Source organism: Cnephaeus nilssonii (genome assembly GCF_951640355.1).
Source record: "Cnephaeus nilssonii genome assembly, chromosome: 12".
NCBI lineage: Eukaryota > Metazoa > Chordata > Mammalia > Chiroptera > Vespertilionidae > Cnephaeus > Cnephaeus nilssonii.
Window position 1 is genome coordinate 53103563 of NC_137083.1, and position 27214 is coordinate 53130776.

A 27214-nucleotide genomic window follows, 5' to 3' on the forward strand; every position below is an offset into this window, starting at 1 on the left:
TAAAAAATAAAAAACCAAAAAGCTACTGAACGGCGAGTGCAATGAGCAGCCAGTGTTTATTAAAGACTTAAAATTTTTTACAGAACTACAACCATAATTTATTTTAAAATATATTTTTATTCATTTCAGAGAGGAAGTGAGAGAGATAGAAAAATCAATGATGAGAGAGAATCACTGATTGACTGCCTCCTGCATGCCTCCTACTAGGGATGGAGCCCACAAACCAGGCATGTGCCCTGACTGGGAATCGAACCATGACCTCCTGGATCATAGGTCGATGCTCAACCACTGAGCCATACTTGCCGGGCCAGATCTGAACCATAATTTAAAGTGGGTTGGGATCAGTCACATCTCCATCTTCTAGAACCAGGGATAAGTTATGAGTGAACATGGGGGCTCATATTGAAGAAGACTAATTATTTCTTTTGCTTAGCAGAGACTATTTCAGTTGATAGTCCTTATAAAGCAGTATTTCTCTTTTTCTAAAACTGAAAGAACAAAGAGGAATGTGTCTGTGATTTTATTTTATTTATTTTTTGTCTGTGATTTTATTAAAGGCTGTTTTCTTTGCTCTTCATTCAGCTGTATTTCTTCTCTTTCGTAGTTATTCGTTGCTCCATGCATCAAGAAAAACATTTAGCAATGTCAAAGTCAGCATCTCTAAGCAGTGGACCCCGAGTGCTTTTAACAGATCAATTGAACCTGTGGAGGTAAGTAGACCAAAGTGCTGGGACGGATGTAAGGGAACCGTGCCTACCTCTGAATTCTTCCTAAGGTCTCTTATTTTGTTTCATTTGCTTAGGACTCTGAAAGGCTTACTGTTTCCTGTGGCATACAATCCAAATTCTTCTGTCTAATTTCTTAGCTTGCCCTGATTCAATACCGCTCCAGTCAGCTTATTTCTCACTGTTTTGAAATCACACAATTCTGGCTAGGCCATTTTTTTCATTGAGTTTCACAAGTACTATGCTTATTTCTGTTTTTGAGATTTTGCTCATGTTCTTTTGTAAGCTCATTTACCTTCTTTCCACTTATCAAAATTGTGCTTTTCTCTGTGTGTCAAAATAAAATGTCACTTTTTAAAAAAGAGAGTTTTTTTCTTGCTTCTGCTATGTTTTTTCCTAAACTGTGCACACTGTGTATTGCATAGGTTAATGTCTCAGTATTTGCATACTCTCTGATTGATTCATTTGTTCATTTGTATCTTGCTTAAGTTCAGAGAGTATGCAGCCCAGTTCCTTGTACTCACGTGGGCCAAGAACATTCTTTGATGACTAACTAGGACAGAGATGCCGTCCTTTATAGCACCCTACCTCAATACACAGTTCCGTTCCCTCAGTCTTTACCACGTTATTTGAGTTCTGCTTACGTGGAATTATAGCTACTTATTTATATTCTTAGCATGTTTTATTTCTTAAGAATTATTTCCCTGATTTGGACCAATTTAAAGTTGACAGAGATCTAAAGGTTATATACTGCCCCCCAAATGTAAATGAGTTATTCAGGCAATTGCTTATTGTGGGTCTATCTTGCATAACCCTGTTCTAGACACTAAGGACACAAAGAGTAAAAGCCTAGAGGACAAAAAAGACAGCCTGTCCTCATGGAGCTGATGTTCTAGTGGAGAGGCTCCCGAACAGTTTTCCTGAACTTAACTTGATAAGTTCCTGATAGGAACTTCTATTATTATTCTTTTTTTTTTAAAAAAAATATATTTTATTGATTCTTTACAGAGAGGAAGAGAGAGGGATAGAGAGTTAGAAACATTGATGAGAGAGAAACATCGATCAGCTGCCTCTTGCACACCCCCTACTGGGGATGTGCCTACAACCAAGGTACATGCCCTTGACCGGAATCGAACCTGGGACCCTTGAGTCCGCAGGCCGACGCTCTATCCACTGAGCCAAACCGGTTTCGGCTATTATTATTCTTTAAATGCACTTTTATTGATTTCAGAGAGGAAGAGAGAAAGAGAAACATCAGTGATGAGAGAGCATCATTGATCAGCTGCCTCCTGCACACTCCTCACTGTGGATCAGGCCCGCAACGTAGGCATGTGCTCTTGACTAGAATCGAACCTGGGACCCTTCAGTCTGCAGGCCAACGCTCTATCCACTGAGCCAAACCAGTAGGGCCTGATAGAACTTTTAAAAGGAAAGGTGTTCAGAATAGAGAGCTGGATTTCTGATGGATGCTTGACTTGTGCTGTGTGCACAGTGAATCCCTCTAAATCAGTGGTTCTCAACCTTTCTAATGCCGCAACCCTTTAATACAGTTCCTCATGTTATGGTGACCCCAACCACAAAATTATTTTCGTTGCTACTTCATAACTGTAATTTTTCTACTGTTACGAATCGTAATGTAAATATAAAGTTTTCCGATGGTCTTAGGCTCTACAGCAGCAGTTCTCAACCTGTGGGTCGTGACCCACAGGTTGAGAACCACTAGCAGGGTCACCTAAGACCATCGGAAAACTTTATATTTACATTACGATTCATAACAGTAGCAAAATTACAGTTATGAAGTAGCAACGAAAATAATTTTATGGTTGGGGTCACCACAACATGAGGAACTGTATTAAAGGGTCGCGGCATTAGAAAGGTTGAGAACCACTGCTCTAAATGATCATTGACTGTCTCATCACAAACCTTCAGGATGGACTGGCCTCAGAGAGGTCATGCATCCTAACCTCCCAGCCAGGATGGCGTCTTTCTTTGTGGTTATTGAAGAAGACCACCTAGCTTCTGTTGAAACCTGTAGGGAGAAGAACCTCCCTATTTTTCTGAGATGCACAAATATATATATATATTTATTTATTTATTTATTTTTTTATCGGCTGCCTCCTGCACACCCCCTACTGGGCATGTGCCCGCAACCAAGGTACATGCCCTTGACCGGAATCGAACCTGGGACCCTTCAGTCCGCAGGCCGATGCTCTATCCACTGAGCCACACCGGCTAGGGCCACAATTATATTTTTTATCAACTTTCATTATTAGGAAGTCCTAACTTCTATTGACATAAAAATGTTCTGCTGTTTAGTTTTGAGCCATGTACACGAAGTCTGTCCCCACTGCATGAGTCCTGTTAAATATCTGAAGAAAGCCTGTCTCCTTAAGTTCTTCTTGTTTAGGTAAAACATCCCTGGCTCCTTCAACTGTAGTTTAGTGACACTGAACACTAAATGTGGTATTCAGGTACAGTCTGTAAAAACACAGAACAATAGGGTTTGGTTTAGGCACTACATTTCTGGTTGTACTTCCTAAGGCTGCCTTTGTGTTTTATTTTATTATTTATTTATTTATTTATTTATTTATTTATTTATTTATTGTTTAAATTTCTGTATTGATTAAGGTATCACATATTTGTCCTCATCCCCCCATTCCCATCCCACACCCCTCCCCACGCATGCCCCCACCCCCATGCCTTTGTGTTTTAGATATCTGGGTTGGCGGTCACTAAGACCACTCCCAGGTTTGATAATTCGCTAGGAAGATTGACAGGACTTAGCATATAGTTGTATTCAAAGCTGTGGTTCATTACAGGTGAGGGAATACAGAGCCAAGTCAGCAAAGGGGGGGAAAAAAAAGCACATAGGGCGAGGCCTGGAGGAAATGGCACAGGCCTCTGAGAGCCCTTTTCCAGTAGTCACACATGGTGTGCCTAATTCTTCCAGCACAAGTTGTGACAACACAGGTGAAAAGATGTCTACTAGGGAAGCCCGATAGAGACAGGGTGCCCATGATTTTTATTGGAGCTGGTCGTGGAGGCACTCTGCCTGGCACATACAAAAATCCCACACTCCCAGAAGGAAAGCAGGTGTTGCACATAAACCACATTGTTTGAACAGTAAGCCAGTCTTAGCCGGGAATTATGGGAACCCTCTGGGGATCCAAGTTTCCAGGTGCCAGGCAAGGGCCACCAGCATTGCAAGTAAGTCTTTTTAAGGATAGCAGTCTCAGGCGTGTTAACTCTTTCCTGCCAGGAACCATGTTACATTATTAGCTTGTTTAGAATTGGCATTAACTTTTCTGCTTAGATATTTACTTACTTACTCTGCTGCTAAGATAGGTCTCACTGTGGTGCTGTTTTAGAACTGTGGATTACGTAGTTTGGATGGGTTGGTTATGTAGAAGTCAGGTGCTGACTCATCCAGGAGAGCTGTGTGCATGTGGACCTGCCTCATGGAGAGCAGTGCTGACTTTCCATTCTTTCTTTTTCCCCCCAATTTTTATTTTATTGTTTAAAGTATTACAAATAGTAGTACATATATCTCCTTTTTTCTCCCCATTGACCTTCCCCCAGCCTCCCCTACCCCCTGGCACATGCCCTCATCCCACCCCCACAGTGTCTTGTGTCCATTGGTTGTGCTTATATGCATGCATACAAGTCCTTCGGTTGATCTCTTCCCCCACCTCTCCCCAACACTCTCCAGCCTTCCCGCTGTAATTTGACATTATCTTCGATGTTTCACTTCCTCTGTATCTATCTTTTTATTCATCAGGCTATAATGTTCTTTATTTTCTATAAATGAGTGAGATCATGTGGTATTTTTCTTTCATTGCCTGGCTTATTTCACTTAGCATAATGCTCTCCAGTTCCATCCATGCTGCTGCAAATGGTAAGAATTCCTTCTTTTTCATAGCAGTATAGTATTCCATTGTGTAGATGTACCATAGTTTTATAATCCACTCATCTGCTGATGGGCATTTAGGCTGTTTCCAAATCTTAGCTATTGTGAATTGTGCTGCTATGAACATAGGGGTGCATATATTCTTTCTGATTGGTGTTTCTAGTTTCTTCGATATATTCCTAGAATTGGGATTACTGGGTCAAATGGGAGTTCCATTTTTAGTTTTTTGAGGAAACTCCATACTGTTCTCCACAGTGTCTGCACCAGTCTGCATTCCCACCAGCAGTGCACGAGGGTTCCTTTTTCTCCACATCCTTGCCTGCACTTGTCATTTATTGATTTGTTGATGATAGCCATTCTGACAGGTGTGAGATGGTACCTCTTTGTCGTTTTGATTTGTATCTCTCGGATAATTAGTGACTTTGAGCATGTTTTTATATGTCTCTTGGCCTTCCTCTGTCTTCTTTTGAAAAGTATCTATTTAGGTCCGTTGCCCATTTTTTTATTGGATTGTTTATCCTCCTTTTGTTAAGTTGTATGAGTTCCCTGTAAATGTTGGAGATTAAACCTTTATCGGTGATAACATTGGCAAACATGTTCTCCCATACAGTGGGCTTTCTTGTTGTTTTATTGATGGTTTCTTTTGCTGTGCAAAAGCTTTTTATTTTGATGTAGTCCAATTTGTTTATTTTCTCTTTAGTTTCCATTGCCTTAGGAGCGGTATCAGTGAAGAAGTTGTTTTGGCATATGTCTGAGATTTCGCTGCCTGTGGATTCCTCTAGTATTTTTATGGAGGAAACGCCATACTGTTTTCCACAATGGCTGCACCAGTCTGCATTCCCACCAGCAGTGCAGGAGGGTTCCTTTTTCTCCGCATCCTCACCAGCACTTGTCGTTTGTTGATTTGTTAATGATAGCCATTCTGATAGGTGTGAGATGGTACCTCATTGTTGTTTTGATTTGCATCTCTCGGATGATTAGTGACTTTGAGCATGTTTCCGTATGTTTCTTGGCTTTCTGAATGTCCTCTTTCAGAAAGTGTCTATTTAGTTCCTTTGCCCATTTTTTGATTGGATTGTTTATCTTCCTTTTGTTAAGTTGTATGAGTTCCCTGTAAATGTTAGAGATTAAACCCTTATCGGTGATAACATTGGCAAATGTGTTCTCCCATGCAGTGGGCTTTCTTGTTGTTTTGTTGATGGTTTCTTTTGCTGTGCATAAGCTTTTTATTTTAATGTAGTCCCATTTGTTTATTTTCTCCTTAGTCTCCAATGCCCTAGGAGCTGTGTCTGTAAAGATATTGCTATGACATATGTCTGCAATTTTGTTGCCTATGGAGTGTTATAGGGTTTTTATGGTTTCCCGTCTTACATTCAAGTCCTTTAGCCATTTAGAGTTTGTTTTTGTGTATGGTGATTTAGTTTCATTTTTTTACATGTATCTGATCAAATTTCCCAGCACCATTTATTAAAGAGACTGTTTTGACTCCATTGTATGCTTTTGCCTCTTTTGTCAAATATTTTTTTTTAAAAAAAAATATTTTTATTGATTTTAGAGAGGAAGGAAGAGGGAGAGAGAGACAGAAACATCAGTGATGATAGAGAATCATTGATCGGATGCCTCCTGCACGCCCCCTACTGAGGATCGAGCCCGCAACCCAGGCATGTGCCCTTGGCCAGAATCGAACCTGGGTCGCTTCAGTCCGCAGGCCAGCACTCTATCCACTGAGCCAAACCGGCTAGGGCTCCTTTGTCAAATATTAATTGAGTATAATGGCTTGGGTCAATTTCTGGGTTCTCTGTTCTGTTCCATTGGTCTATATGTCTGTTCTTGTGCCAGTACCAGGCAGTTTTGAGAACCGTGGCTTGGTAATATAGCTTGATGTCTGGTATTGTGATCCCTTCAACTTTGTTCTTCTTTCTCAGGATAACTGTGGCTATTCAGGGTCTTTTTTTTTTTTTCCAGATGAATTTTTGGAGAGTTTGTTCTAGATCTTTGAAATATGCCATTGGTATTTTTATAGGTATTGCATTGAATCTATAGATTGCGTTAGATAGTATGGACATTTTAATGATGTTGATTGTACCAATCCATGAACATGGTATGTTTTTCCATTTGTTTATGTCTTCCTCTATCTCTTTTTTCAGTGTCCTGTAGTTTTCCGAGTATAGGTCTTTACGTTCTTAGTTAAGTTTATTCCTAGGTATCTTAATTTTTTTGGTGCAATGGTAAATGGGATTGTTTTTTTCATTTCTCTTTCTGTGAGTTCATTATTGGTGTATAAAAAGGCCATAAATTTCTGGGTGTTAATTTTGTATCTTGCTACATTGCCAAATATATTTATTAGGTCTAGTAGTTTTTATTTATTTATTTTATTTTAAAAACACAGCATTTTTAATAGTAAAAATATATGTTTATACTTCTCTTTTTAAAAAAGACATTTAATAACAATACAAGAAGGCTGGATTTCACTCCCCACCCCACCCCACCCTGCCAGCAGGAACTTGGCACAGATATAGTAAGGCAAAGGCTCCGGGAGAGGCGTGTCCACCTGCTTTGGGCAGGGGTTCCAGGTGAGCACACATCAGCAGAAAGGCTTCTCCTGCATGTTCACTGAGCTGTCCTGCATCCCGAAGTAGGCCCTCTCAGCCATGTTGATGAACAGATCTGTGTCCACCACACCTGGGGTCATTTTGATAGCTGTGTTCACTTCACTCCATTTGTGCACCTGGTCAAACTTCCGTTATCCATCACCACAGGACCTGCCTTGTTGACGGCCATTCGAAGTTCAACCACACCCCCGAACTTCTGAGTCACAGCTTGGCTCACTGGGACATAGCCATGGGGATGACCTCGATGGGGATTCCCTGGTGCCACTGATCCCCAAGGTTCTTTGAATCTTTCCTAAAGTCAGCAATCACAATGAAGCGACTGGCATAGCCCGCCACAGTCTTCTCCTGGGTCAGGCAGCCTCCACCACCCTTGATGAGATTGAGATCAGCATCTACTTCAGCACCATCGATGGCGAGGTCGATCTCTGGGTGTCGGTCCAGGTCACTGAGTGTTAAGCCGCACTGCAGCATCAGCGGACCGGCCTGGAAGGACGTGGGAACACAGACGAGGTTCAGGTTCTCCTGCTTCACTCTTTCAGCTATTCGCTGCACAGCATGGACAATTGTAGAACCACTTCCAGTTCCCAGCACTTGGTTATTCCTCACGTGATTCTCCACCGCCGCATGGCCCGAAAGCTTCTTGGCCTCCTCGGCCTTGGACATCGTGGAGGAGGCTGGGAAGGCACTACTGGCTTCCCTGACGTTGGGGCTTGTTTGGCCGGTGCCGCCGGTACCGGAATGAGCGCACACCGGCAGCTGCACGAGGGAGTCCGGGGCACCCCACCTGTTCTAGGTCTAGTAGTTTTTTGATGGAGTCTTTGGGGTTCTCTATGTATAGTTCTCATGTTATCTGCGAATAAGGACAGCTTTACTTCTTCTTTTCCAATTTGGATGCCTTTAATTTCTTCTTGTCTGATTGATATGGCTAGTACTTCTAGTAGTATGTCGAACAGGAGTGGTGAAAGTGGGTATCCTTGTCTTGTTCCTATTCTTAGGGGAAATGGGTTTAGTTTTTGCCCATTGAGTATGATGTTGGCTGTCATATAGGGCTTTTATTATGTTGAGGTATGATCCCTCTATTCCCACTTTGCTGAGAGTTTTTATCAAGAAAGGGTGTTGGATTTTGTCAAATGCTTTTTCTGCATCAATTGATATGATTATGTGACTTTTGTCCATTCTTTCTTTAGACTTTCAAACCCAGGGTTTTTTTCCTGAAGACCACTGCTGGGAGTTCAGAGGTGGCATGTACCCTTCACTCCTCCTGTGCTTGAGTCTATAACACCTTTACTCCAGCTTCCCTTTGAGACTCTTTCTTGTCTGAAGTGGAAAGGAACTTAGTGGCAGAAGTATACATAAAATGAGTATGCACTCTAAAAAATATTTTGTTTACATATATTGTTAAACATTTCTTAAATACCTTAAATAGCATTATCAAAAAGTATTTATTACAGCTTTTGTTTTTATTTTTTCCCCCCATTGATTTTTTTTTAGAGAGAGTGGAAGGGAGGGAGGGAGGAGCAGGGAGAGAGAGAGAGAGAGAGAGAGAGAGAGACAGACAGACAGACAGACAGACATGGATGTGAGAGAGACACATTGGTTGGTTGCCTTCTGCATGTGACCTGACCAGGGCCAGGGATTTAACCTGCAACCCAGGTACGTGCCCTTGATGTGGAATCGAACTGGAGATCCTTTGGTGCGAGGGCTGACACCCTAACTTCTGACCATACCACCAAGGGTGCTTTTTTTATGCATTGCTATCTTAGGTGCTTTACAGAAATTAAGCAGACACAGTCTCTATACCTTGAGAATTTATTTTATTTTTTAAAAATATATTTTTATTGATTTTTTACAGAGAGGAAGGGAGAGGGATAGAAAGCCAGAAACATCAATGAGAGAGAAGCATTGATCAGCTGCCTCCTGCACACCCCCTACTGGGGATGTGCCCGCAACCAAGGTACATGCCCTTGACCGGAATCAAACCTGGGACCCTTCAGTCCCCAGGCCAACGCTCTATCCAGTGAGCCAAACCGGCCAGGGCTATACCTTGAGAATTTATAATGGATTCCACTGACATGGACAAACATTGGAAGTACCAAGTGAAACTAGCATGAAATTATGTTTATAGATAATAAAGAGGTAATGACTAAATCTAATATTTGAGGACAACTTGACTGAATATTATAAACAAAAATTTGTTCTATTAAATTAAAAAGTCTTACCTCTTTAGACAGCACAGTCCTTCTTTGAGAATGGTATAAGAGCCCTGGCCAGTGTGGCTCAGTTGGTTGGGCATCATCCTGTGCACTGAAAGGTCACTCACTGGTTGGATTCCTGGTCAGGGCACAAGCCTGGATTTCTAGCTCAATCTCCTGTAGGGGGCACGCAGGAGGCAGCCAATTGATGTTTCTCTCTTTCTCTCCCTTCCTCTCCCTGTAAAATCAATAAAAACATGTTCTTTTAAAAAAAGATAAAGAGAATAGCGAAAGAGATTCTAGAGTTCTCTTCAGGAGAAGGATGCAGGGTTCAGGGTGTCCTCAACGTTCCATCTCAATCACATTCACAGCTCCTGTTCCTCAGATTCTTACCTTAGACGGAGAACAAACCCCTGAACTCAGGTCGCTTGAGCTCACCTTCTGTGTACCAGGAAGCTCTTTCATGTCAGTGGTTCCCCCACCTCCGTGCACAGCCCTTACTCTGTGACAAACATTCTCACCGTGACCTTTTGAATGTGCCCACAATGTCATGCTTCCAGGAAGTGTCTCAACATGTAGCAATTATAGTGACTTAGCACGGCGCCTGCCCCCACAACACAAGAAAACCTTACATACATATAGGCCGGTACATTCACATGGTAATTGTACATGCTTGTAGGACAGCTTGAATCACTGGAGCGTTTGAAGATCGAACTGGATCTTCATTAAACATTGGACGATTCACTAAGTGCACTTGGACCATTTCTCACCTTCTGGTATAATCATCTTGATCGGAGCTATATTATGGACCTAAACTTTCTTCATTAGGCTTTCTCTGTTAACCTATTTTCTGACTCTCTTTGTTAGTCCTACTTTGTTGTTTTAGTTTTTGGTTCTGTTTTGTTTACACTTGTTAAGTAGGTAAGCAGAAGTGTACTATTTCGGCCGAGTTCTGGCGGTGAAACAGAAAAAAAGCTGTTTGCAGTCTGTCAGTTCCTGGGAAAGCCACGTCTTCGGGAGTTTGATGGCTTCCCCCAAGAGTAAAGAAAATCCTGAAACTTGCAGCAGCTACTTGAGGCCTGGGTCTCTAGGTCACCTGGGTGTGTGCCCAAGAGGGCTTAATCCTGGGTCCTGTTGAGCCCAGATGGCGTCAGGGATCAAAGATTGTGGTTAGAGGGGAAATGTGGCAAAATAACTAATTGGAGATATTTAGGGCCCCAATTGGCACGATTAAATACTGATTGATCTAGGTGTGAACTGGTTTCTTATCGATCATGAAAGCAGTGCGTGTTGTTAAAGTAAAAAATTGGTGCGATAAGCCACCCAGAAACGGGTCCCAGTACTTTAGAATCACACTTTAAATATTTTCTTACAATTTCAGATTTTACTTTATGTTGAAGATACATGTTTTTTAATTGTTCATTGTGATTTTTCTTTTTACTATTCTTAAGTCAAAATTTTTCTTCTTGCCCTGGCCATTGTGGCTCAGTGGGTTGGAGCATCCTCCTATACACCAAAAGGTTGTGGGTTTGATTCCCACTCACAGCACATGACTAGGTTTCAAGTTTGATCACTGGTCAGGGCATGTAATAGAGGCAACCGATTGATGTTTCTCTCTCTCTTCTTCCCCCCTTACCTCCTTCCCCTCTCTAAAATCAGTAAACATATCTTTGGGTGAGGATTAAAAAATTTTTTTTCCTTCTTTAATAACCCATCTCAGAAATCATTTAGTCCAGCAGTTCTTAAACTTTTTGGTTATGTGGATTTATATTTATAGATATTTACTATTTTAGAAATTAAAACAAATTAAAAAATACATGATTAGGTTATTTTCAAATGAATTGATCTACAACATGTTAACATGAATGACATTTAAAAAATATATTTTTATTGATTTCAGAGAGGAATGGAGAAGGAGGGAGAGATAGAAACCTCAATGATGAGAGAGAGTCATTTATTGGCTGCCTCCTGTATGCCCCACAATGGGGATTGAGCCCGCAGCCCGGGTGGGCATGTGTCCTGACCAGGAATTGAATTGTGACCTTCTGGTTCATAGGTTGACGCTCAGCCACTGAGCCATGCTGGCTGGGCAACATGAATGACATTTTATGAAAATTGACTTTTTCAAGACAAAAAAAATTCACTTAGTGAGGAGAGTGGCATTGATTGACACACATTCTTGCAAATCTCTTCCTGTCTGGCTGAATAGAATACAATGGGTCTTCATGTCTGCTTGTGAATTTCAAGTCTCTGAAGAGTTTGTCTTCCACAGATACATGGTGGAAAGGGGAGAAGTATTTTAACAGTCTTTTCAGTTAATTGTGGGTAGTTGTCTTTGATATTACACCAGAATTTGACAAGTAGCAATTTCTTAAAGGGTAGTTGCAATGTGGAATCTGAAACTGTATTAATTAACTTTTTATAACCTTACATTAACATCCATTTGCCTATCTTGTACTTTAAATCAATCTTGAAGTGACAGGCTGGTTTCATTCTTTTTTGAGGAAATATCTGCCAGATACTCAAATCTGCCAAATACAGTATTCAAATACTCAAAACTGGGCACTAAGTCTGTCAGTCATTCTTTCAAGTGAAAGTGACATACCAGCTTGCCGCTCACACAGTTGCACAGTGCTTTCCTCCAGGACAGCCATCTGACTCTGGTATGCAGGGTCTGTATGTGTATTTTCCACCTCATCACACGGAATGGTAAAAATAAGTATACTCAGGGGCCAGATTTAATACAATTAATAATTTTTGCTACTTCATTAAGAACATTCTCAAGTGAAATTGACCTTTTTTTATTGTCAGTGTGGCAATAAAGAATACAGTAATTAATATAGCACAGTTTGGTGTAACTGCTCAATTCATGCCAAAGCACAGCAGTTTTACCCACCACAGCTTTTGCATCATCAATGTTAAAGTTAAAGGGGAAAAAGAAAATAACTACAGTATGACTAGAGGCCCGGTGCACGGATTCATGCATCGGTGGGGTCCATCGGCCTGTCCTGAGCCCTCTCGCAATCCGGGATCCCTCAGGGGATATCATACTGCTGGTTTTGGCCCCATCCCCACAAGCCAGGCTGAGGGACCCCACTGGTGCGTGAATCCGTGCACCGGGCCTCTAGTATACAGATAAGATCTTTGGTTAATCTCTTCCAGCCCTCCCCCCACCCCTTCCCTCTGAGATTCATCAGTCTATTCCATGTTTCCATGCCTGTGCGTTGAGCATCTGCCCCCTGGTGGTCAGTGTGAGTCATAGTTACCAGTCGAATAGGCTTTTATATATATATAGATAGTCTTCCCTTATCCATAGGGGATACATTCTAAGACCCCAGCGGATGCCTGAAACTCTGGATAGTACCAAATCCTGTATGTACTATCCTTTTTCCTATACATACATACCTCTAATAAAGATTAATGATAAATTAGGCACAATAACAGATTAACAACAATAACTAATTATAAAATAGAACAATTATAACAATATCTGATATAATAAAACCCTAATATGCAAATTGCCCCCTCAGGCAGTTGTTCAACTGGGAGTTCGACCAGGAGACTGGGAGTTCGACCGCTTGCTATGATGTGCACTGATCACCAGGGGGCATTGTGGAAAATGATGGGTGACGTGGTGCCTGGGCATGGGGCTGTGACCTCTCGCCGGCTGCCTGGGGGCAGGGGTGATGGGGATGGAGGTGCTGTGAGAATGCGGGGTATCTGCCGAGCTCACTCTCACTCCCCCTGCTAACCTCCCCCGGGATGCCAGGGCTCGCATGCTGGGGAAGCCCCTGCACTCAGGTACCGGGTGCGTGTGAGGAGCCTGCCCCGTACCTGTATGGCCTCTTCCAGGTGAGCTGGGCCGCAGCCGCTGGGACCGCAGGGGCCGATCGGGCTCCCCATGGGCTCGCGCAGGAGCCAGTCTGTGAGGCCAGCCAGAAGAGAGCGCGCTGCCCGCCAGCTTCTGTGCGGTGCTGCTGGGTGGCCCAGAGGCCCACACTGCCCTGGCCCGCGGCGTCTGGATGCGCTCACTGCATCTCCACGTGGGGACTTGGGCACTGTGACTCAGGTGGAGGGGGGTGTGTGGGGGCCCAGGGGCCCAGGTGCTGCCCAGGGCCCTTCCACACCAGACGCTTGAGCTTCGATTGCCGGTCAGGCCTAGGGACTGCACCTGTGCATGAATTTTGTGCACTGGGCCTCTAGTATTGTAATAAAAGTTATGTGAATGTAGACTCTCTCTCTCTTTTTCTTTCCCTCTCTCCCACTCTCCTGTTCTCGAATGTGCATATTCTCCCTCTCGCCCTCAATATACTGAAATATTTTGGAGCTTGGTTGATCTTGGGTAACTGGAAACCAAAACCTTGGATAAGCGGGGGCTCCTGTATTAAGTGAATAGTTTTGACCGAGGGTAAGGGGGGTGGGCTACTGTATTATGCAAATAGTTTGACTTTGTGTGCTCTTTTCAGCATCACCAGGTCTCTGAGCGTGGGGGAGGTTGTACGTGAAGGTGCCTTGAGGAATATAAAGCATTGCAGATACCGGCGGGACTGACCTGCTCTTGTTGTGTTCCTGTAGATCTGGAGCAGCAACCATTTGTTCCCCAGTGCGGAGGAAGCCACTCTTTTCCTCGGAACACTGGATACTATTTTTCTCTTCTCCTATGCCGTGGTAAGTTTTAGAATTCCAGGGTTTTAAAGAAAGATGTAAAAGGAAATGACTCCAAGTTTTATCAAGTTCATAAGACATTTTGAATTTGCTGACTTGAGGAGTGTTCAGAAGTTTATATTTTGTGTCTTTCTCATCCATCCATTCTTTTGACAAATTGAGCACCTAGCATGTGCCAAGGACTGTTCCAGTCAATGAGAATTCATCAGTGGACAACATGGGAAAAACCCTACCTTTATAAAGCTTCTATCTTGGAGTGGGAGCTAAGAGACAAACAGTCACAAAATGCTACAAAGAAGTAAATTATAAAGTATATTTAAAGGTGGTAAGTGCTGTGGAGAAAAATAAAGCATGGAAAGGGGAATAGATAGCTCAGGGTGGGGTAATTTAAGCAGGTGGCTGGGGAGAACCTCACAAAGAAGGGGTTATTTGAACAAAGACCTGAAGTGGGTAAATGAGGTCAGACAGGCTGGAGGCACAAATTTCAGAGTCCTTTGTGTGTACGTGATTTTTAAAATTATGAGACTGAGTGAAATCATCAAGAGAATTGGTGAGACCCTGGCCTGTGTGACTCGGTTGGTTGAGCATCGTCCCATGCACTGAAGGTTGCCGGTTCAATTCCTGGTCAGGGCACATGCCCAGGGTTGTGGGCTCAGTTTCTAGTAGGGGGTGTGCAGGAGGCACCTGATTGATGTTTCACTGTCACATCGGTGTTTCTCTCCCTCCCTTCCCCCCTCTCTCTCTCAAAATCAATTTTAAAAATCTTTAAAAAAAAAGAAAAAAGAGTTGGTGAAGATAAAGAAGTGTGAAGACTAAGCCATGGGATTTCTAGCATTTAGAGCAGGGGTGGGGAACGTCCAGATCTTGGGCCATATAAGGCCTTGCCAAGGCATTCGGGGTGAGTTAATGAAATGTTTGACCAAATATAGCAGGCTGATTTTTAAAAAAAATTCTGACAATCTTTTTTTAAAAAGTATTTTTTTATTGATTTCAGAGAGGAAGGGAGAGGAGAGAGAGATAGAAACATTAATGATGAGAGAGAATCATTGATCCGCTGCCTCCTGCATGTCCTACACTGGGGATCGAGCCCGCAACCTGGGCATGTGCCCTTGACCACAATCGAACCCCAGACCCTTTAGTCCCCAGGCTGGTGCTCTATCCACTGAGCCAAGTCCACCAGGGCTAGCAGGCTAATTTTTAAGTTGATAATTTATGGCCCCTGAATAATGTTGTAAATATCCTGGGCAGAAAGAAGGTTCTCCACCCCTAAGTGAGTTAGGGAAGATGAGGAACGGGCAGGGAGGCTGAGACGGAGCTGTGGGGAGCAGGAGTACCGAGAGAGGGTGGAGTCCCGGGAGCCATCCAGGGTGGCAGGGGCTGACCCTGTCCTCGGTCCTCGGATTGGGCAGCCAGGGTCGTAGGGAACGTCAGTGGTGGCTGCCAAGTTAGAGCTGTGGGGCCAGGGGTGGCAACGGCTGGCACTGGGCACTGTGGGAGCAGTCTGACCTTTTCTCCCAGCATCTTTTTTCCTGTCTTGAAAATGTGTCCAGTGATGTGAAATACTGAGTGGAAGTCCCAAAGTAATCTCTCAATGTATATTTGGGTAATTATTAGAATATCTTCAAAGAGGACAGTTATAAAATTGGAACAAATTAGATCATGTAGCCTAGCTCCTCACCCTGGGCATATATGGTCATTCCGAGTGAGGCTTCTCTATGAGCCTTTTATGAAGTGGTGTTTTTCTTTTTTTTATTAAAGATTTTAAAATTGATTTTTAGAGAGAAAGGAAGGGAGAAGGGGAGAGAGAGAAGCATCGATGTTTTGAGAGCAAAACATCTGTCGATCAGCTGCATCCTGGGCATGTGCCTTGTCCGGAATCGAGGTCCCCCATCCCAGGCATGTGCACCAACCTCTCGGGGAACCAGTAACCCTGAGTGCACAAGATGACGCCCAGCCACACCAGCCAAGGCCTTTTATGAAGTATTTTAAGAATCAATGGAGTCTAATGGAAAAACCAGTTCTACCACTATCAGCTAGCTGTGTTAAACTTGGTTTCACACTGGCGTCTAACCTTTTTTTTAAATCCTCACCTGAAGATATGTTTGTTTATTGATTTTAGAGAGAGAGGGAAAGTGGGGAGAGAGCGTGAGAGAGAAACATCGATTCGAGAGAGAAATATCAATCGGTTGCCTCCTGTACACGTCCTGACCGGGAATTGAATCGGGAACCTTTCGGTATATGGGATGATTCTCCAACTAACTGAGCCACCTGGCCAGGGTTAACCTTTTTTTGATATGTAGTTTCCTCATCTGTAGAGTTGTGATAGTACCTGTCTATAGGGTAAAATAGATTTAGGAGGTAAAAGGTAAGTGCCATGGAAAATTGGTGATGTGGTTCTTCCATTGAGCTGTGCTTTCTTCTATAACTTCCAGGTTTTGTGCAGGCAGTTGGAGCAGTACAGAATAAATTGATTCCCTAATCTGAAACATAACAGAAATTTTCTTCATCCCCATTATTCTCTATAGCATAAGACCATGTGATGAGTGGCAGCTATAGAACATAGAATCTTCTCCAGTGTTTGCAGGTGCCTCTTTCAAGTTAGTGAAAGCTTGTCCATAAGGAGGGAGAAACATTTATTATGGTATTTGTCATTTACATTTTCTCTAATACAGATGGTCAGTTTATCAGAAACACTTGAATCAACATTTAGGTTTTTAGTAGGGACTTTTATTCATTTTACATATTTATGGAAGAAACCTAAAGTGTGTTGCCCTTAGCTCTTTAGTCTGCTTGCTGCTATGCTCTGAGCATTTTAACTTCTGCTACTCGGTGGCAGGAGAGCAAAAGGCAGAACGTTTGTACCTCTGATCAACTAATTATTGCCTCTGCCTCCCTAGCTCCTGGCCTTGTGGTGTCATGAAACCCCAGGTCAGACTAAAGAGGCAGCACCTGTGCTCCAGAAGCTTCTGCTCTGGGGAGTGTAGCACACCTTCATTCAGAATGCAGATGGCCAAGAGGAGTGCCTTTGGGAAAGCAGATAACTGATGGTTAGGAGTTAATCTCTCCTGGAAAGTGAAATGGAGTTGTCTGCTTGTGTTATTGGAAGAATTTTTGTTTGTTTGTTTTTTCCCAGTCTCCTTTTAGGCAGTTAGGGGATGGGATCAAGTAGAACCTAAGTTTTGCACTGAGTTACGATGTCCCAGTGCATGGGGTGTGCAGAAGCCGTGTCATTTCATGAAACATTTATGAAACTGTTATAGACAGCTCGCCTGGGCATGAGAATGAGATTTAATTTGAAGTAATCTCAGTGTATTGCTTGCCTCATTTGCTTCGCAGTGCCTCTTTTTTCCAGTCGGTGCTGTAATTCAGGGCTGAAAAATAAAATGCTTTGTTTTTCAGGGCCTTTTCATCAGCGGTATTGTTGGGGATCGGCTTAATTTACGATATGTTCTATCTTTTGGCATGTGCTCTTCTGCATTAGTGGTAAGTTTGAACGTTTTTAAAAAATGATGATGATTATTGTCAGGTTTTTACGATCCAAGCAATCCCCCTACTTCTGTATGTAGAAGAGAATAAATTAGTCTTCAGTTGTTGAATGCCTTGCCTGCCTTTTCAGTTCGGGGAGTCTTTTATAAGTATGATTGGGGTCACGCCCCTTCCTTGACTCTCATCCACCAAAGTCAGTGCATAAATGGCATGCCGTTCAGTGCTGCCCAGGACCTGGTCCCAGCCGCCTGCAGTCGCATCTGTCACTGTGCTTCATGCTCTGCCTGGTCAGACTACTTCCCGTGGCCCTGACATGTCCGGCTGCTTTCTCCCTCACGCCTGTTGTTCCTGCTGTTCTGCCTCGCTTGGATGGCCCTCTCTTCAGCTTTCCAGTCTCACTCAACGTCTCCTGCAAGTCACTGGCTAAGTGATACTTCCTTCATAATGCCTTACTTTACTAACTCCCCCGCCCCCTGCAGAAGTCACCGTTCCTCCTTGGAGCTCCCTGCCTGCATTTCTTTGAAGGCATGGATATTGTCTATTGTGTAGCCTACTTGGTCTGTGTCAGTCCTGCTTTCCCTGGGAGGTTGGAGCCCAGTGGTTAAGATCACAGACTTCCTGAGACGGCAGTGCCTGTTTTCGGTCCCTCCTCTGCAATTTCCTGGCTGTGATTTCTCTGGGCTTCAGCTTCCTCACGTGAATCCCTCTGCCTAGGGCTGTAGTGAGGCATTTGGAACAGTGCCTGGCGCAGTACATGGGCAAGGTCCCTGTGAGTCATCTTGATTTGCTTACAAGGGTCTGGTGAGAAATTTTTGTTGATTGAATAAAGGCATGGAGTTTAGTTAGACTAAAGTAGTTTAGTTTATTATTGTTTTTCAATGTCTGCCATTTGTGTACAGGGAAAAATGTATTTTCCTTGGAAATTTTAGAGATTGAACCATTTTATTTATTCACAAGCTGCTCACCACACATATGTACATACTATTTCAAAACTGGTTTGAAAACATATGTAAACAATTAAAAAAAATTGAAGTGTGTACATAAACTCACCCTTTTTAGTGTATAGTCCTGCATTTTGACCAGCAAGTATACTAGTAGTCGTGTAACTGCCATCTCTCCTTCTTCCTCTGGTCTCTGACCATCACTGACCATTTTCCTGTCCTTAGAGTTTTGCTCATTTCAGGATGCCATGTAACTGGCATCATACATTATTCTATGTACCCATGCCAGGTATTCCCAAAAGAGACTTCAGCCGCAAATAAAATGTCCACTTGAGCAAAATGCCTGGGAAAAAATTCAGAGACATGAATGCTACTAAATGACTGAGCCTATCAAGAGTTACTCAGATTCACTTAGTAGCGACACTAGTAGTGATAGCTGGCGCTTCCCAGTCCCCATGCCAGTCTTCCACAAGCACAGCTTGAGGAAGAGGAAACGGAAACACAGGTGACCCTCGAACAACATGGGTTTGAACTGCGTGGGTCCACTTGTATGGGAATTTTTTTTCAATAGATACTGTAAATGTATTTTCTCCTCTTACGATTTTCTTTTTTCCCCCCCAAATATGTTTTTATGTATTTTTATATATTCAGAGAGGAAGGGAGAAGAAGAGAGAGAGAGAAACATCAATGATAAGAGAGAATCATTGATTGGCTGCCTCTAGCACCCCCACACTGGGGATTGAGCCTGCAACCTGGGCATGTGTCCCAACCGGGAATTGAACCGTGACCTCCTGGTTCATAGGTTGATGCCCAACCACCAAGCCGTGCCTGCTGGACTCTTCTTATGATTTTCTTAATAACATTTTCTCTAGCTTATTTATTGTAAGAATACAGCCTATAATACATAAACACACAAAATATGTATTAGTCGACTGTTCACTATATTGTTAAGGCTTCCTGTCAGCAGTAGGCTATTAGAAGTTAAGTTTTGGGGGAGTGAAAAGTTAAACATGGACTTGTGACTGCTTGGGGGTCAGCAGCCCTGGCCTCCATGTTGTTCAAGGGTCCACTCTCATGTGCCATCCCATCAGGTATCCTCCTGTGGGTTTTGCCTTCCTTTCCCTTTTTTGAAACTCAGTGATCAAAAGCAGGTCAAACAATGAGGCCTTAACTTTTTAGAGTTGAAGATAGCAGTTGGAGGGATGATCACTAATGAGGTTTATGCCTTTGGCTTCTTTGCCTCTTTGGTTGGCAGTGGTTTGGTGGTGTGTCACTCACTCAGTGCTGCTTTGAGCAGGAGCATCCCAAGAGTCGGCCACATGTCTTGTAGGTCGAGACATTGAATGTCTCCTTCCTGTAGTCTCTTCCCGTAGAAACAGTGTGCTTGGCAGTTGAGTGTACTCCAGGTGTCCACATGGATGATACATGTCCCTCTTTCTTCCCTCTTCTCCAAGGTGTTTATCTTTGGCACTGTCACAGAATGGCTGCATTTCTACAACAAGTGGCTGTACTGCTGCCTGTGGATTGTGAATGGCCTGCTGCAGTCCACTGGGTGGCCCTGTGTGGTTGCTGTCATGGGCAACTGGTTTGGGAAAGCTGGGTATGCCGCCTCCTTCCTCTTTAATTTTTCTTTTTAAGTGGTTTTAATACCGGATTATTCAGACTTGTCAGTTAACTCGGTCCCTTCGACACTCCCCATGTTCTCCCTTCATTTAGAAAGTTAGAATTGTTCAGGGAGAGGTTTCACATCAAAGTGTATTGGAAATAGTGTCGACCTTAGTGATGATCCACCCCTGCCCATCACGTCCACAACGCTCTCTGGCCATAGTAAGATTTTGAGTGTGGCTAAGGCAGCGTGTCTCCTTTTTTTCTTTAATCTTCCCTTGAGAGAGCATAAATACCTCAGGTGCAGTCCCATCAGGATCTTCCTGTGGGTTTGCCTTCCTTTCCCTTTTTTGAGACTTAGGGTTCTTCTTTAGCCTTCTTCCATTAAATATAAGGAAACCGAGGCAAAAGAGATCCATGGGACTTGCCTAAAGTCACGTAGCAAAGGCTCTAATAAGATGCAATGGAGAATGCCAAACTTTGGGGCATTTTCCCCCTACACCTTTAAGTAATTATTAGATTGTATTTGAGTTTGTGTGTGTGGTGTGGGCCAAGGATGTGAGGATAGGCACCCGCTAAAGTATCTTCTAGGCCACCAGGAAGAAGAGCCATGCTTAATTTACAGGATGGAAATAAGTTCAGACACCCCAAGACTTGGCTTTGTTGTATGCCATTATATGTGACACTCCAGTTTCAGGAATATTATTAATTTGAATTCCTATAATTTTTATAGGTAAGTATTTGTGTTGTGAGATACACATTTATCTTATTGATGGCTCTATCTTTTCTGATTGTTTATACTTTTATGTCGGGGCCAATTGTGCACCAGACATTGTCCACCAGCTCAGGGATCCGCGCATGCTCTGACCTAGCCTCTCGGTTTCCAGCTTCCCCGGTTTCACAGAGGGGATGCTTGCTGGCTGTAACGTCATGAAAGTTCACCTATAAAATGCCTGTGGTCAGAATAAGCACCACTTAATGAGAATGCTCTGATTATATTTCAGTGTGCTGGTAATTTCTATTTCTAACTAGCATCACTGGTTTAACAGAATTGATTTTGAGAGGCTCTTGTTCCCCCTGTCATACTTCCGTTTTCTTTTGGAGTGGATGATGCCGTCTGCTCATGTGCTATTTATTGTTTTTAAGACTTTTAAGGTAATTTTTTTCCATTTATGATTTTTGAAAATTATATAGATGCTACTTGTTTATTGTAGACAGACTGGATAATATAAATGAGCAAAGAGAAATAAAAACAAAACCACCTGAAATCCTATCAACTAAAGATAATTACTTTGACATGTGTCAGTTTGAGATAATTTTTATCTGAGTTTTTTTTTTTTTTTTTTTTTTATTTTATTTTATTTATTTTTTTTTTTACAGAGAGAAAGGGAGAGGGATAGAGAGATAGAAACATCAATGAGAGAGAAACTTCGATCAGCTGCCTCCTGCACACTCCCCACTGGGGATGTGCCCGCAACCAAGGTACATGCCCTTGACCGGAATCGAACCTGGGACCCTTGAGTCCGCAGGCCGACGCTCTATCCACTGAGCCAAACCGGTTAGGGCTTATCTGAGTTTTTATAAATTGGATAACACTGGGTGTTTGATAGCAGTGACTGGGCAGGCTGATCATTTCCTTATTTTTTTGGATCAGTTACAAAGAAACAAAATTTCAAGCAAGCCGTCACAGTTTCTTTTTGAAAGTAAGATCATTTGTTTTTAAACAAGTAACATTATTGAAATTGACAGTGCACTGCTTGAGACACAGTGACTTTTCCTATGAAACATAACAAGAAACCACAAAGTGCTAATAAGACTATGACAACTTAAAGCCACAGTTATTTTCAGCCAGCTTTTTGTAAAAGCATGTCTTTGGCCAGCAGGTTGTCTGGCTTTCTGACTCTTTCCTCCAGAACACTCTTGACAGATCTTAATATTTAGGAGGATTGGGCATTTTAGCACGGGGGAGGAGCATAGAGATCATCTGGTTCAAGTCATTTGTTTCCAAGTGGAAAACAGTTGGGGCTCAACAGAAAGCAGTCATCTACTGAGGCCATTGGATGAGTCAGGCCCCTCTGGTTGTCAGGGTCAGAGTTAGTCACACAGATTCGTGTGCAGCACCGAGCCCTTTCCTGTACCTCACTGCACTCAGTCCTTGCGGAGCACAGCTCTCCCAGTTGAGAACACTGAGCCTTCGCTGTAACTCACTTAAATTCACAGCCGGAGGTAGCAGCCTCATGCTTGGGAACAGCCTTTGTTTTTCACAGTGTGGCTTCCTGTTCATTTCTAAGATTCCTTCTGTCTCGATGAGATTATAAAAATGTTTAAGGAGTTAGATAATCTAACATAGTGTGTTATTAATATGTATCAAATAGATAAAATGCAAATGTGAACTTTTCAAAAATGAACTTTTTAACCCCTTTTTTTCCACCAGCCTTTCTGCCAGTGGCTATGTTCAGAGTTAATTCCTTTTTCTCCAAGACGTGTGTAAAAGCTGGTTTCCTTCCACCAGACTCTTCCTCTCCCCATCCATCTTTTAAAAATGGCTTTATTGAGTTGTACAATAAGTTGCATGTGTTTAAAATGTATTATTTGATGAGTTTTGGCAAGAATACACCGTAAACAAATATGTGACACCTTAATCAATAAAGAAATTAAAAAAAAAAAAAGAATACACCGTAAAACCATCATCACAGTTAAAATAATGGACAGTCCACCCCCTCCCCCCAAAAGTTTCCTTGTGCTCCTTGGTAATTCCTTCTCCCCAAACCCTTCCCCCTCACCCCCCACTGCCATCTCCAGGCAACTACTGATCTGCTTTCTGTCACTCTAGGTTAATTAGGATTTTCTAAAATTGTGTATAAATGGAGTCACACACTATGTACTCTTTCTTGTTTGTCTTCCTTCACTCACGATAATTAATTTGAGATTCATTCATGTTGCATATATTGATAGTCCATTCCTTTTCATAGCTGAATAGTAATCCATTGTACCACAGTTTGGTGATCTGTCCATCTGCTGATGAACATTTGGGGTGTTTTCAGTTTTTGGCTATCATAAATAAAGCCACTGTGAACATTTGTGTACAAATTCTTTTATGGACAAATGCTTTCATTTCCCTTGGATAAATACCTTGAATAGATTGGCTGGATCATACGATAGTTATTTTTATAAATTTTATTGATTTTTACAGAGAGGAAGGGAGAGGGATAGAGAGTTAGAAACATCAATAAGAGAGAAACATTTATCAGCTGCCTCCTACTGGGGATGTGCCCACAACCAAGGTACATGCCCTTGACCGGAATCGAACCTTGGACCCTTGAGTCCGAAGGCCGACGCTCTATCCACTGAGCCAAACCGGTTAGGGCACGATAGGTATTTTTATACCTTTTTAAGAAATTGGTAGTCTCTTCCATGTGGTTGTACCATTTTACATTTCTACCAGCAGAGTGTAAAGTGTTCTAGTTACTGTATATCTTTGCCAACACTTGGTATGCTCAGTCTTTTTTATTTTAGCTATTCTGTAGCTGAATAGTGATACCTCATTGTGCTTTTAATTTGTATTTCCCTAATGTCTGATGTTGAGCATCTTTATGTATATCCACTAGGAGAGGAACGGAGAGGGAGAGAGAGAGAGAAACATCAATGATGAGAGAGAATCACCGATCGGCTGCCTCCTGCACACCCCCTACTGGAGATTGAGCCTGCAGCCTGGGCATGTGCCCTTGACTGGGATCGAACCCGGGACCTTTCAGTCTGCAGGCCTACGCTCTATCCACTGAGCCAAACCAGCTAGGGCTGTTGAGCATCTTTTCATGTGCTATTTACATCCTATTTTTTATATGTGAAGTATCTATTACAATCTTTTGTCCCTTCTCAAAAAATTTTTATTTTGAGATGATTGAAGATTCATACTCTTTAACATTTTATTGCATTGTCTTGTTTTTATATTATTGAGTTTTGCAGGTTCTTTATATGTCAGATACAAATCTTATCAGATACGTAATATATAAGATTTTCTCTTCCAGTCTGTAGCTTGTCTTTTTAAAATGTCTGAATAGTTTCTTTCAGTGAGCCCCAAATTAAACTTTAGTATGATAAAGTCATAGAGTTGGAAGAGACATGATGTTTTGTCATGTGGGTGTACTTAAAAAAATCTAAAAATAGATTATTGATTCTCTGTGTGTGAACCTTCTTTGTTTTGGCATTTTTGTATTTGAACCTTGAATCAAATCCCTTCTTATTCTGTTGTCTTCTGTGTTCTGCTGTCTCCATATTAGCCGAGGCGTTGTTTTTGGTCTCTGGAGTGCCTGTGCTTCGGTGGGCAACATTTTGGGAGCATGCCTGGCCTCTTCTGTTCTGCAGTATGGTTATGAGGTAGGTATTTCTTTCTAGCTTTTTCTCAAGGAAATAAATGTGTGGTTTTTTTTTTTAGGAAATAATACTGTGGCCATTTAAAACCGCATTGAGCTGTGTCGGGGTAAGACAAGGCTTGTGATAAAAGTGAACAAACTTGCACAGTCAAGAGTGGCTCAGTGGTTGAATGTTGACTCATGCACCAGGAGGTCACGGTTTGATTCCAGGTCAGGGCACATGCCCAGTTTGTGGGCTCAATCCCGAGTAGGGGGTGTGCAGGGGGCGTGCAGGGGGCAGTTGATCAATGATTCTCTCTCATCACTGATGTTTCTATCCCTTTCTCCCTCTCCCTTCCTCTCTGAAACCAATAAAAATATATTTTAAAAAATTATAAAAAGAAAACTTGACAAATGGAAACATATGGCAGCATTATCCCTGAAGAATACCCAAGTCTAAAGACTTATAATCAGGAAAAGGTATTTGCAACTCGTTAAATATAAAGAGCCGATCTTCCTAATATAAAAAACCACCCACAGATTGATAAGAAAAAGACCAACAACACAGAAAAAAAGGTAAAGGACTTGAACGTCTAGTTGGTAAAAAGGGAATAGGAACACCTTATAAACATATGAAAAGAAATTCCACTTCACTTATAACTTTATTCCATTAATATTTATTAAGCTCCTCTAAGGGCCTCTAGGCAGTAGAGAATGGACATTGGCCTAAAACTCTTTGCCCTTTATGGAGCTAGGTAGTAGTCTGAGGAGAAATGCAAATTAAAGAAACTGCACTGAATGTTTATTCGATTGGCAAAATCCAAAAGTGTGATAATACGTTGTGTTTATGAGGATGTGGAAAAACAGGCATTGCAGTTGGCAAAGTGAATAACTCCCTTTGGGGTCAGTATCGGACAGTCTATCAAAACTGCAGCTGCTCTGCCCGAGGAGATGCTCTCCACCCCCCGGAATGAACCCTGCAGGTGAATATGCTTCAGCAGGCGCAGTGATATACGACAAGGTTACTTTCTTCAGTGTTGTGTGTCCCAGCAAAACGTTGGTACCGAATGTCAACCAAGAGGGAAATAGTTACCCTGGGATACACCTGTTCAGTGGAATGCTGTGCAGCTGTGAAATAGGGTTGCAGAGCTCTCTCTGTACCGATAGGGAAGTATCTCAATGGTGTATATTAAGTGAAAAAAGCAGGGATGCTAAACTGTGTGTATTGAATGACGCCGTTAGTGTAAAATGGAGGAAGAAGTCAAGAGTACATATTTGTATTGGCTTTATGTTTCTAAAGCAATCTCTGGAAAGTAAAAATACAGTAACAATTATGGTTATATGATGGGAAAATGAGGATTGAGTGGACGGGAGAAGGGTGTGGGGAGAGTTTTTACATCTTTTTGTTGCTTAAATCATGTAAATGTGTTGCCTATTCAGAAACCTAAATAATTAAAAGTAGGTAAGTTGCTCTTTTTATTTTTTATTGGTTTCAGAGAGTAAGGAAGTGGGAGAGAAAGCTAGAAACATCGATGATGAGAGAGGATCACACTGGGGATGGAGCCCACAGCCTGGGCATGTGCCTTGACTGGGAATTGAACTGTGACTGGTTCATAGGTCAGTGCTCAACCACTGAGCCACGCCAGCCGGGCCCAGATCAGTTTTATATTCCTGTTACCTCTCAGCAGAAGCCCTCTGCCTCGACTGTGAGGATGGCTTTCCATCTCACTCCCACCCTCTCTGCCTTTGCCTCAGTTGTGCCCAGAAAGATGGTCAATTGTTTTGATCTTTAGCTTTTCCTTAACGCATTGTGCAGCTATTTCAGCCTCTTATGCGGTTTCCTTCTTCTAAATTCTTATACATGGTTTTTATTAGTATTTGGCTTCCTCATTTATTCAGCTTCATGCTGCCTTATATTATTGTTGTGTTTATTGTTTGATCCCCTACCTGGGTAGACTATCATCGATGGCAGATATGTCTCTTTTGGGAGGCTGTGCAATGCAAAGAATAAGATTTTTGGAGTTAGTCCTGATTCACAATCGTACCACTCAGTGTTCAGGGGACCTTAATTATCCTCTCTGAGCCTCATAGAGTCATTGGAAAAATCAAAGAGAAAACACAAGTAAATCATAGCTTAGTGCCTGGCACAGGCTAAGCGCTCAGCACTCATTTTCTTCCCAGTGTCCCCTCCTTCCCGCTCCACCCCCCACCTCCCACCTTGCACACATGTCTCTGATGAATGTCCCAGACACATAAGGAGCATCTGCCCTCTTCCCTCTAGTACGCCTTCCTGGTGACGGCGGCTGTGCAGTTTGCTGGTGGGATCGTCATCTTCTTTGGACTCCTGGTGTCACCTGAAGAAATTGGTGAGGACAAGCTGTCGCTTCTGTTACTATTATGGGCGAAGAGAAATCTGAGGCCAGGACAGTTAGTCTCTTTTTTCCTAGGAGAGCTGTGAGCTCCTTTCAGTGGGTTAAAGGAGCAGTATTGCTGTTGTGTCTTGGGTCCAGCTAAGCCCACCGTAGCTGCACGTGTTTGAGGGGAGTGAGGCTCACCTATTACAGATATAGGGAACACTCATTTGCAAATGAGTTTTATAATTGAGACACTGGTTAGAAGTTAGCATGGATGTGTTTCTAATTTCACTTCTTGAGACAGATTTCTTTCATAAAAATAATTTAGTGTGATATTTACCTCTTGTTAAATACAGAATTTGTATAAGCGAAACC

At 42.4% G+C, this 27214-nt stretch overlaps 1 protein-coding gene and 1 pseudogene across 3 annotated transcripts in view; one reads left to right on the forward strand and one right to left on the reverse strand.

The window, feature by feature from the left end:
• Positions 1-27214, forward strand: part of SLC37A3 (solute carrier family 37 member 3) — a 49804-nt gene that overhangs the window by 10300 nt on the left and 12290 nt on the right. For both annotated transcript variants that reach the window (XM_079785634.1, XM_079785635.1), the window contains exons 3-8: positions 605-710; positions 14012-14104; positions 17501-17584; positions 19983-20128; positions 24414-24510; positions 26767-26851. In XM_079785634.1, the coding sequence (XP_079641760.1) occupies positions 605-710; positions 14012-14104; positions 17501-17584; positions 19983-20128; positions 24414-24510; positions 26767-26851 (611 nt within the window). The remainder of the gene's footprint in view (positions 1-604; positions 711-14011; positions 14105-17500; positions 17585-19982; positions 20129-24413; positions 24511-26766; positions 26852-27214) is intronic.
• LOC307108221 (ribose-5-phosphate isomerase-like) lies at positions 5454-11291 on the reverse strand (annotated as a pseudogene). The gene has a single exon. The product of its transcript is annotated as a ribose-5-phosphate isomerase-like (transcript).